The sequence below is a fragment of the Erythrolamprus reginae genome, chromosome 1 (genome assembly GCF_031021105.1).
Source record: "Erythrolamprus reginae isolate rEryReg1 chromosome 1, rEryReg1.hap1, whole genome shotgun sequence".
Lineage (NCBI taxonomy): Eukaryota > Metazoa > Chordata > Lepidosauria > Squamata > Dipsadidae > Erythrolamprus > Erythrolamprus reginae.
Window position 1 is genome coordinate 334,161,975 of NC_091950.1, and position 12,828 is coordinate 334,174,802.

The 12,828-nt window shown below is 41.3% G+C and overlaps 1 protein-coding gene across 1 annotated transcript in view; it reads right to left on the bottom strand.

Moving 5' to 3' along the window:
• The window catches only part of GALNT2 (polypeptide N-acetylgalactosaminyltransferase 2), a 108,950-nt gene extending 96,516 nt beyond the window's left edge, over positions 1-12,434 (bottom strand). The window contains exon 1 of the mRNA XM_070733945.1: positions 12,217-12,434. Coding sequence (XP_070590046.1) covers positions 12,217-12,327 — 111 coding nt within the window. The 5' untranslated portion in view covers positions 12,328-12,434. The remainder of the gene's footprint in view (positions 1-12,216) is intronic.
• Positions 12,435-12,828: the final 394 nt, after the last annotated feature.

Below are 12,828 nucleotides of genomic sequence, written 5' to 3' on the forward strand. Positions count from 1 at the left end.
AAAAACGGGTGCTTCGGCTGGCAAAAGGGGTGAATTTTGGGCTTGCACGCATTAATCGCTTTTCCATTGATTCCTATGGGAAACATTGTTTTGTCTTACAAACTTTTCACCTTAAGAACCTCGTCCCGGAACCAATTAAGTTTGTAAGACAAGGTATCACTGTATTTAAAAGATGTCACTAAATCTGAATACCTCCAACAGTTCTCATTTAAAAATCACATTTTATAATAGTTGAACAAAATTTACCTATCAATCTTCAATTATATATAACAAGTCCAATTTTCTCCTGCAATATTTTTTTAAAGAATAAATTGCAATAGTAATTTCATGAGTTCTCACGCAGATCAAGCTTTCGTCATGTGATTAAGCACAGCCAGCTAAATCAAAGTAGATTGGCCAACCACTAATATAGTTTTCATCTTTTCACAATAACATTATGGCAAACAGCCAGCAAGAATGAAATGTAAATTCCTAGTACTAACTGTCATTTGTGCATATCTGCAAGAATGTAAAAGACAAATTTGTCACTATTTTTAGGGACTCTTAAAAAGATGATATCCAAATGACGGAGTTCTGTTTACAACAGAGCAAGCTTGTTCTTTTTTCTTTTGCAAGAATTATAGTTCACCTATTCTACTAACTAACAGGTGGCTTGACATCTGTAGCTTGACTAAGATTTCAAAGTTACATAAAAACAAATGTAGCTTTTTTCATAGAGAAAATCCACATAGACACACTTCATTAGGAGCAATCAGACTATTACCAGATTGTGAGCAAGCTTCCAGGGCTTTTCTAGACACTACTTGTTAAACTAAGCAAGAAATAAAAAGGCAAGAAAAAGTTTCCTGTTGTAACCCATCCATGTTTAATCAGTGTTACAATAAAAAATGGGATGAGATTGCATCCAATTAGATTGAACTCTATAGTATTAGATTCCTGGTTTCCTTTTGTATGGATTATCTATTTAGACCGTCAGATCTATTATCAATTTGGAATATGGCACTGTGGGTAGATTGAGGCCACGAAGCTCTGTTTTTTAATTACTGTATACTGAATTAAAATTGTCAACTTCCTTGACAAGTTCCTAAATGCAATGGTAGTTGGGATACGGGAACAACGAACTGTTGAATCTTTATTTAAATCCTTTTTAAAATCCCTATAAGACAGAGACAATCTAGAAATCAGGCAAATTAACTTACTATAAAACAAACTGAAAAATCTCTGAAGAATCAAGCCTTCCTGAGAAGAAGATCTAACACCACGTCCGCTCATTATATGAGTTATGAGTTTTCACTGACAATTTCCTTTACATCATATTTACATTTTTAATTGTAATAGGATATGTGCGTACATGCATGATGTGGTCAGTGGTGGGCTACTAGCCAGAATGCTAAGTTGCGCTCGCCGCCATGGCTCATGAAAAGCTTGCAGGGCCAGCGCGATTTTTCTTCTGCACTTGTGGAGGTAGGAAAATCGCGCAAGGAGCTGCAAGTGCGCCCGTGTTTCAGCATGCACGGAAGCAAAAAACCTCACCAAAACACAGGCGCACCTGTGGTTCCGTGCACGATTTTGCTACCTCCATAGGTGCAGAAGCAAAATTGTGCTGGCCTCACAACCACTTGCGAGCCGTGCGGCGAACACAATTTAGCATTCCAGCTAGTAGCCCACCGCTGGATGTGGCGGATCGGGAACAATGGCTTCCATTAGAAGAGATTTCTGAATCCTCCTACATTCTTTACAATAACTAGAAAACTCAGTAGTGTTGCCACCAGTTTCTTGACACTAGAGAGATCCCTGTAGTTTGACCTAACAACTAGGCATGTGCTAAAAGAAGGCATACTTCATTATCTATATAACAATCAAAGAACCGAAAGGAAGTTGAAAGTGTCAAAAAGAAATAACCAATTAATTCTGAAGAAAACATTTCAATCAACTGCTTGAACTCCCACAATCACTCACACAGAGCACAAAGTCACACATTTCTCATCACAATCCATAAAGGAAAGTAATTCTCTACCGCTTCTAGATTTTGCTAGTCCCTAGTTTGCTGTCTAATTTCCTGATCTCCAATCTGGACCTCTATAAGATGGGACTACTTATTCTTATCTGGCATTGACCTAGTTCCAGAAAGTGCTCTTAAGAGAAAATAATAAAAAGAAAAGCAAACTGGATCCAGTCACCTGGGAGAGGGAACTTCCAATTCCTGATCCGATATATATATAAAGTATCATCTGTTTTGTCTTCTATCAAGCTGTATCCTCAGACTTTCAGGTGTTACATTTTGCATTTACTGCACTGAAATATTTTATTTCTATATATTTCATTGTTTTAATACATCTTTCCTGAAATCACTAGAAAAATCATCTTGGGTATTGAGCCCAGTGTGTTGCACTAAAACGTAAGACAAATCTAGTTACTGTAATTGTTGGATATTTTATTTCATATTGGGGGGGGGCATCTTTATCCCATAAGTATAATCTATACATATTATATAACAACACCTAATCTAATTAAATTTGCATTCTTCTAAAACTGTAACTGAGGCAAACTTTATAGCTGTAAGGTCATTTTTCTTATGTTGCCCAACTCTAAAAAAGTGATGAAAAATGCAAAATGCCCTGAAAGATTATTCATATTGTGGTAACATTTGAACCTAATAAGGATATTGCTTAATTCTAGATCTTGGAACATCAAGATATTTTTCAATGCAACATGCTTCTCTAAAATTGTGGAAACTTAGTTACAAAATATTATTTGACCTTGAAAACTAAAGCATTTTTTAAAATTACACTCACTTGCTTTCCACTCAGCTGGAATTAGGAGTTTTTCTACCAGAAACTGCTTAATTGACTGAAGATGAATAATTATGTCAGTGAGCTATTTAAGTGACACTTTTATATGGTGGGGTTTTTTTGTTTTTTGTTTTGCTAGACAGGTGACTAAGAATCTGCTGAATGAGGAATTCGTTTTTCAGTGATGTGTAAAAATAGTTGAAATGTTCCACCTTCCTTTTTAAAGTTTTTTTCTCCCTAATACCTTAAAACATGTCATGGTCTAAGAAATAACCCTGCACAATCTGAAATTGCTTAGACTCCTTTAGATTGGGTTAGACTCCTTTAGATTAGTTTAATAGTTTTATAGGTAAATCTTTTGTATACAGTGGAACCCCGACATAAGAGCTGCTCTACTTAAGAGCAACTCGAGATAAGAGCTGGGAGGGGAGAGATATTTTTGTTCTACTTACAAGCCCAAATTCGAGATACAAGCGCCAAGGAGCTGTCTCCTGAAGCCAAACGCTAACTTCCGCGTTCGGCTTCAGGAGACAGCTGCGAAGCGGCGCGCGTGTTTTAAAAGGTTGCAGCCGGCCTGGGGGGCTGGGGGGGGGTGCTTGCAGCTTTCTTTCTTGCTCTTTTTCTTTCTCTCTTTTACCTTCCCTTCCTCTATTTCTTCTTTTCTTTCTCCTTCCCACCTTCTTCCCTCCCTCCCTTCACTCATTCCTCTCTTACTCTCCCCTTTCATAAGTTTCCTTCCTTCCTTCCTCTGTTCCTGTCCCTTCCCTCTTTCCTTCCTTCCTTCCCACCCTCCGTCCATTCATTCACCCATTCCTCTCTTGATCGCTTAAAGCCGGTCCCTGGTGCAAAAAGGGTTGGGGACCTCTGTCCTACAGGATTGGGTGGCAGAGAAGTTGAACATATGTAAATTTAAAAGTTTAAGAAAGTTTACAAGTTAAGTGAAAGAAACTTCATTATTCATTTATATGTACATGTACATTTCTTCATTAAAAACATGTCTTTCTGCATAATTTAGACTAACTTTGTGAGTTTTTTGAGGGCTGGAACCAATTAAAATTATTTACATTAATTCCTATGGGGAAAAGTCGTTCGAGATAAGAGCTGCTCGACTTAAGAGCCCAGGTCCGGAACGAATTAAACTCGTATCTCGAGGTACCACTGTATTATATTTATGTGCCTTTGAAAGTGTTTTTCACTAAATTGAAGGCTCAGATGAAGCATCCTTTAAAACCAAACTGATGTAACATGATGTCCTTTTTATCAACATTGTAGCCATGGGGGGCATTTTCACCATTCCCAGGCTCCCAGAAAGGCTCTGGAACTTGGGGAGAACAAAAAACAGGCCTTCTCTGCTGTTGTGTTCACAAACAAATACAAAATTCACGTAGCAGAACCGTTCCAGGAGTTCTCTGAATTCTTGAGGCACGAGAGCAGCAGCTAGTCCCAGAGTTTTCAACTCCCACTTGCCTGAAAATGCTGAGTTGAAATCCAAAGGCACAGAGCAGAGGCTTCAAAGCAGGAACCACAAAGCCACACAAACTACACAGATAAACATCCACAGTTTACCTCTGCCTCTGTTCCCTTTTGTAACTGTAGCCCTCATTATGGGAACCACACCCAGCCCTCATTCTGTGGACCACACCCAAACACAGGTGACACCATAATCACCGTTGATAATCCCTTAATTGAGCCCTACGTTGCATTGCTCTACGGCTACGCATATTAATTATCTGTTCAGCATCCGAATCCAAAGAAGAGAGGCTATCTGACGGGCTGCCTGCTAAATCCCCTGGGCTATCTGCCAGGTCCTGTGGGCTGTCTGCCAACTCCTCTGAACCATCTGCCTCATCCTCTGGACTGTCTGCCACGTTTTCCTGGCTGTCAACCAGGCTTTCACAATCACTCTGAGACGCATCTCTCACATATGTGGGGGCAACAGCTGGCCCAGGCCCGAACACAATACCTACCCTCTCCAGAGGCTGGAAAACAGACTGTTCCCAACTCCCAGTGGGCACAGAAGGCTCGAAAATCACTGGCGCATGTCGGACCTGAGCGCTCGTGCCCACCGATATGGGTCCGCATGCTACTTTTGGCACTTGTGCCATAGGTTCGCCATCATGGACCTGGGAGATGATCCTATAGGTGTGTGCAGCACTTCCTAATGAACTGAAGTAATGATGTATATTTTGAAAATGTAGAAATATGAGTTTAATTCTGTTGTTTAAATTTTTGTTTTCTTATACCTCAAGGAGGCAGTCTGCAACAATCTGAACATAAGGATTATTTGTGAAACTTATGGAATTGTGCGATTACTGTACTGTTCTCAATTTTAAAAAGCTACAGTTGCCCCATAAATTGCTACAGACAGTATATTTATTATATTTTATAGAGTTTTACCTAGAGTGGATGAAAGATATACCACCTTAAAATCTGAATATTAAAATAATAAGATCACATCTCTAACAATAATGTCTGCATTATTTTATATATCAAAACAATACAATCTTGCCTCAAATAGCAACGGCAGATGAACTAAGTTTTGTCACTGTCCCAGAGATCATCATTGGCTTATCAGTTAAAAGGAGAAGAATAGAGTGTTAATTAATTAACAGAGATGTCATTAAGTTCTTGTGCCTAATTGAATTAAAATGATAGAGGAGGACATGCACAACTGATTCTACTTTTCCCAACAGACCGAGGCAAAGGCATTTTTGCAGTTAAGATACTAAATCTCCCTTTTAATGAGACCTGGTCAACATCTTTCAGGGATTGGACAAGGCATGTTGGCAAAGTGGAAAGCTGGTGGAAAAAGCCCACCAAATAAACTTGAACTGTAAAATTTTGGGCTACAACATACATTTTCTATAAATCTAACTCAAAATTCATTTTTTTCAGCTTGTTCATTTAGCACTAACATATAGCGTTTAGACTTATATACTGCTTCACAGTGCTTTACAGCTCTCTCTAACAGTTTACAGAGAGTAAGCATATTGCCCCCAACAATCTGGGTCCTCATTTTACCAGCCTTGGAAGGTAAATTGCATGGTTTTTAAATGATGGGGTTTTTTTGATGTTTTTTAATATTAGATTTGTTTACATTGTAACACTGTTATTATTGTTGTTGTGAGCCGCCCCGAGTCTTCGGAGAGGGGTGGCATACAAATCTAATAAATTATCATTATTATTATTATTATTATTATTATTATTATTATTACTATTACTTTATGTCAATACAACACAGCAAACGAGATCACTATGCTGGATTTCGTATTTCATCACCAGTCGGGCGCTTCCCGAGCACCTAGGACTGTGTGATGTAGCAGCGAATTATGTTTGCCGATCCCAGTAAAGCGGCCTTTTGCAATTGACAGATGGAGATTTTGTCAATTCCAATGGCTTTCAAATGTCCGCTGAGATCCTTTGGCACATCATCATCATCATCATCATTATTAAATTCTGCAACAATGTTAAGAATCTAGATTGCTTTACTTCTATTTGAATATAAAACCAGTATCCAATGATCAAAACAATCTAAATTTATGCAAATACTTCAGACAGAACAAAAATGTGTTATTTATATTTCTCCAATAATTTTAATTGATGACCTGTAGAAATATCGAAATAATCTACAAATTAATACAGAAATGTAATGAACTTGAGGTGTTTTCCCTGCATGAATACAAGCTATCTTCCCAAAACAGGTTGTTACCAATTTTTTGGGATTATTAAGATGCTCTGGATCAGGGGTGGGTTCTACTTACCTTCCCCACCACGAGGGAAGTGCATATTTTGCACACACCCACGTAATTCTAAATAGCAATGAAGGAACAAACCTGACTTTATAAAGATAAGTAGTGCTGCCTACTTACCTAAAAATTAGTACAATGTAATAGTTAGGTGCTAGAATCAGAGCCTTCAAAGAAAGATACACAAAGCTTAATGGTTTACCCATTATCTCAAAGCCTAATCTACTTCAGAAGCCATTATGAGAGTAAAATGGGGGAGAAACCCAAGCTCAGAAATTTTCCTGCTCTCTTGAAATGTTCTGCTGGAGATCGGGGACAATTAAATATAATAAATATTCCATCAGTTCAATTTTGTACATATGTTTGTAATATAATCTTGTAGGTTCCTACTTCACTTTTGCTGTAATTCCTATACACTTTAAATAGGGATATGCTGTGATCTGCTTTTGGAGACAAAGGGGTATTTCAAAGACCATATATGTGGATTCAGCTGTCATACCTACCGTGTTTCCCCGGAAGTAAGACAGTGTCTTACTTTCTTTTTATCCCCAAAAGCCCCACTATGTCTTACTTTCGGGGTATGTCTTATATTGGAAAAAAATTGTCGAATTTTTTGTTTTAACCATAAAATTAACATTTAGACGCGGTGATGTATGGAGGGGGGGTGGCGCGGAAGTGGGCAGGAGGCGGCACTCATTAAGATCAGAGGGAGGTGGCAGACGCGGCGACGTATGGAGAGGGAGACGGTGCAGACGTGGGCAGGAGGCGGCGCGCAGCTAGATGAGAGGGAGGCGGCAATACCCCCGTGTTTCCCCGAAAGTAAGACATATGTCTTACTTTCGGGGTACGGCTTATATTAGCCAACCCCCCTGAAACCCCCGATACGTCTTACAATCGGGGGTGTCTTACTATCGGGGAAACAGGGTATCTGCAATTCCTTAAACTAAGACTATATTTTCCCAGGATTTTGCAGCAACTGTTGAAGGCAAAGCTAGTTTACAGAGTTGCACATATGTGCTACATCCACATTCTGGGCAGTATAAAGCTCCTTGCCTTCAAGTATATGCCTTCAAATATATGCCCTGGATAGTCTGACCTTTAAACAACAACAAAAAATTAATGGCACATCACAGTATTAAAACTAACAAAAATGAGGCAAGAGCAGAACAGTTCAAGAGAGCAACAATAAAAGAAATGGGCTGAAACTAGCAGAAAGTACAATGGTACCTCTACTTAAGAACTTAATTTGTTCCATGACCAGGTTCTTAAGTAGAAACTTTCTTAAGCAGAAGCAATTTTTCCCATAGAAATCAATGTAAAAGCAAATAATGCGTGCAAACCCATTAGGAAAGAAATAAAAGCTCGGAATTTGGGTGGGAGGAGGAGGAGGAAGAAGAGGAGGAGAGTCGCTGCTGAAGGAAGAAGGTGAAGTGAGGAGATTCAAAAAGAAAAGAGGGACTCTGAGGCGGCAAGGAGGAGCATGCGCCTCCAATACACCCGGCACAAGGCTGCCTCCCATACACTGCCTGCTGCTACCTGCTTCCTCTTCCTTCCCATGCTGAAGGGCTACCCTCTCCTCTCGCTCGCTCGCTTTTGTAGCTGGTGCCTTTCCTTCACTCTGGTGACTCCTCGGCTGCCCAGAGCGAAGGGAGTGATTCTTTTCTCTGGGGGCTGGTAGAGGTTTATTCCCTTTCCAAGCACCCAGAGAAAGAAAAATGCTTCATTCGCTCTGGACTGCCAAAGCCTCCTTAAGCATCACCAAAAGGCTCCTCTGGCAGTCCAGAAAAGCTTGAGATGGCTGGGATTAAAGGGGGAATGGTAGGAAACTGGCTGGACCTTCATGCCGCTCTCAAATTTCCTGGGAAATTTTTCCAGGCTCAGGTTCTTAAGTAGAAAATGGCAAAAAAATCTTGAACACCCAGTTCTTATCTAGAAAAGTTCTTAAGTAGAGGCGTTCTTAAGTAGAGGTACCACTGTACACTCAATAATACTTTCTGCACATAAAAACAAATTCAGTGAAAGTTCATCTACTGTTACACTTTGTAAACTCAAATCACAATCTATTAAAATTGATCTTTCAATCTTGTAAGAATCTTAATTAAATAGTATACATTCTGTTAACATATTAAATGTTCTAACGGTATAATTTTTAGTCACAAAACAGATACAATGTGTCATGTTTTCTTTCAAGGCTTGGCATTCCATGCTAAATGAGCCTTTTAGAACAATTTCAAAAGCCATTACACTTACAATCTTCTTCCCATGCTTAGAATTACTAAACCATTCTAAAAGTTGGGATTAAATATTATGCTTCATTGAAAGAAAATAGAAACCTAAACCACCAATCCATATATAATTGTCAATCTCCCCCATCAATACTATTGGTTATTTTTGTACTTTAGGACTTTTTCCCATTTTAGTTCTTTCAGTTTTAAGCTATTCAATTTTGTGAATACTGTATTTGTTATTACGGCCCCGTTTCCTTTACCCATAAAATGACTTGCTATTATATTTATGGTAAACATATAAACATACCTGACAGTGTTCTTTGCTATATCATAACACTAATGTTTGCAATAGTTTTTGGGGGTCATAGGGAAATGAACTATTGGCTAATTGATTAATTAACAAGGTTTAATTTGGAAACATACAATGAATCATCATTTGGATTAAAGATCTTGTTTCTCCAAATAAAGTAAAGTAACTATTAATGTTCCTCACACAATCAGCTGAAGGATCAAATTGAAAACACTGTAACCTCTGAATAGGAACATTGCCAAATGATTTACCTATCCACTGAATTGTCATTGTAAACCCACTAAAAAAAGAATACTTCGTAGTTGCATACATGTATGTTTCCACATGCATTTATACCATATATAATGAGCAGACACTTCCAAGAGCACATATTCGTACTACTTCAAAGAGCTGCATTAGGAACTAATGAAGAAAATATGTAACAGAAAGAAGGAAGTGTTCTTTATTCTTGGGAAATGTCAAGGTAAGATTTCTTCCCTCCAGGGGTTTTTATTTCTTTTTCTTTCTTTTTTTTAAATGTAGGTGAAGAGGGAAGCAGGAGGAGGTGGCATTCCAAGGGCATTTCAGCAAATGAAAAGCACATTAGGTTTCCCAGCCTTCAACTTAATGCCAGCCTTGCCATTTTAACTCCCTCCCAACCAAACCAGTCAACCGTAGGGAAATGGACAACAATGGAAGGAGAGAAAGAAATGGATTAAAGCATCCCTTACTTACTTGCTTATTTATTTATTTAGACTTATATGCCACCCTGTTCCCAGAGGACTCTGGGCAGCTCACAGCCAAATATACACTGCTCAAAAAAACACTTGAACAATACAATATATGCCATTGTACTGTATTTGTTATATTATATGATATGAGCTGCCCCAATCCTTGGAGAAGAGTGGCATACAAATCTAATCAATCAACCAACCAACCAATCAAACTTCTGTGAAATCAAACTGTCCACTTAGGAAGCAACACCGATTGACAATCAATTTCACCTGCTGTTGTGCACATTCAACTTTGTACAGAACAAAGTATTCAATGAGAATATTTCATTCATTCAGATCTACGATGTGTTCTTTGAATGTTCCCTTTTTTTTTTTTTCAGCAGTATACATAAAATGCAATATAAAACCCCATAAAAACAGTGCAAAACAATTTAAAACCTGCAATTAACAACCAAAACAGCTAAAAAAAACCCAAACTCATGCATATCTTTCCTGGTGGGATCTCGATGGTGTGTAATGGCAGTAGTTGAATTACTTTTGCCCAGTTAATTACACTTAAAACAAAAAGACACCTAAATCAGTGAGAGAAATGGAAATCAGAGGGAGGAAAGCTGACTCTAAAAGGGCCCCAATGACACATTCAAGTGGTTTCCAAGGGGAACTGCCTCGACTTACTTACTAGCAAGGCATTCCATTAAAGAGCGCCTCCAGTCCAATGAGCAGAGAGAGGGCTGCCAGATTTCCCCATTACCCAAATAATCTTCCCTCCCACGCTCCTTTTTACCACCCGCAATACGCGACGTGGCTCGCTCCAGTTGGTTTGGACGCTGGCCCCGGCTAATGACGAGTTAGGAACCAGACTGAAGTCCAGAAAGGAACCATCTGCTTTTTCTTTCTTTCTTTTTTTTAAAGAAATCCTCCCGGGAAAGCACTGGGTGGGGAGGGGAGGCGAGAAGTGGGTCCTCCCCAATCCATTCTGAAAGAGAGAGCCAGGAGGAGGGGAGAGGGACTAGTAACCCCCCTCCACACACACACACACTGCCGAAGCCATCATAAAAGGCGAGGAAAAGCAGCCACCTCACCTCCACTTCTCAAACACGGGGGAGGAGGGGGGGACAAAACGGAAACGTAATGTAGAAGGAATCGTGTACACCCGCACTGCACCGAGGATAGAGGGATAGAGTGTGTGTGTGTGTGATATAGATAGATAGATAGATAGATAGATAGATAGATAGATAGATAGATAGATAGATAGATAGATGGATGATAGACAGACAGACAGACAGAGATCTATAGAGGGGGGAGAGAAAGATTACATTTCTATCTACCTATCTACCTACCTGCCATCTATCTATCTATCTATCTATCTATCTATCTATCTATCTATCTATCATCTATCTATCATCTATCTATCTGAAATTGTATCTACCATATCTGAGGAAACAAATGCCTCATGATAAAGTTACATTTGGAAATTGATTATATATATGTTACCTTTATTTACTAAATTTATTTGCTATGTAAATATATGGATTGAGAGAATATCTATCTATCTATCTATCTATCTATCTATCTATCTATCTATCTATCTATCTATCTATCTATCTATGGGGGGAGGGCTTTATCTTCTCGGAAGGATGAAAAGTAAAGCTTTTCCCTCGTTAGAAAGCTCTGCAAGCCTTGGGCTTTGCCCCAGGAAAGGAACGGGCATCTCGCCGCCACATATACACATACACACATACATATACACATACATACATATGTACGCCACATATTCTGATATCTAAATCTATCTATCTATCTATCTATCTATCTATCTATCTATCTATCTATCTATCTACCTACCTATCTATCCATCTATCTATAGACACACACACCGCACGCCCCCTCCACCGCCGCTTCTCCTCTGGACCGTCCACGCCCATCATCCGCAGCCATGTTGCCGAGGATGATGGGCGCGACTCCTACTCATCCTCGCCCGAAGGGTGACCGCCTAGCTCGGGCGGCAGGTCCTCTCCCCGCCCCCTCCAGCCCACAAGAACCAGGGTCGGCGGAGGGAAGAGACTGGAAGCGAAATAGGCAGGCAGGCGGCACTTCTCAATTTGGGGGAAGCGGCCGGGAAAGGGGAGAGGAGGCGGCGGGCGAGCCGGAGAGGAAGCCCTTTTCTTTCCCCCGTCCACCCACTCACTCGCACACTCGTCTGGGTGAGCACGGACACGCACACCCACCCATGAGCATAAGACACCCCACGCCGAAGAGCGGAGTTTGGAGCCTCCCGGAGAGGCTCAGTAGGAAACGCCGGCTGGAGAAGAACTGGACACAGCCAAGGCAAGCGGTCCACCCGCCCCAAGACACCCAGACGGCGCCCGGGTGGGTAAAGCCGCGCGGCTCCGCTCCCCTTCTTTTTTTCTCCCCGCACCCTCTTACCTTCCTGCCGCCTCCGGCCAGCGCGGCGCTTCCCCCGGAGTACATGTAGTAGGCGATCCCCAGCACCCAGAGGAAAGCGAAGCAGAGCAGCAGCCGAGACCTGCGCCGCATTATTCTCCCGCCCGCCCAACGCTGAGCAGTGGCACCAGCCGCCGCCAGGCCAGCAGGAAACGGGCGGCAGCCTGCTGCCTCTATCACCGCCGCCCGCCGCCGCTGCCGCCGCCGCGCAGGGTCAGGGGGCAGAGGGCGAGCGCCCACCCCCTGGCCAATCGCGAGCCGCGCCGCCCCGCCTCCCGGGGGCGGGGGCGGGGCGAGGAACGTCGCCCGGGCTTCCCGCGCGCTAAGGCCTCCTGGGGTCCCTCCTGGGCTCGCTCGGCCGCCAGAGGCTGAGGCGGCTGCGGACGCTGGGAGTAGTCGCCCAGCCTGATTCCTTGCCCGGCAGTTAGGCGCTGCTGTAGATTCCCCCTCTTTCCAGGGCTTCGGCTGCTGCGTTAACTACCCACGAACGGTTAAGAGACTCGGGGAACCCATCTTCCCAGTTGTAGTATATACACTACTCAAAAAAAATTAAAGGGAACACTTAAACAACACAATATAACTCCAAGTAAATCA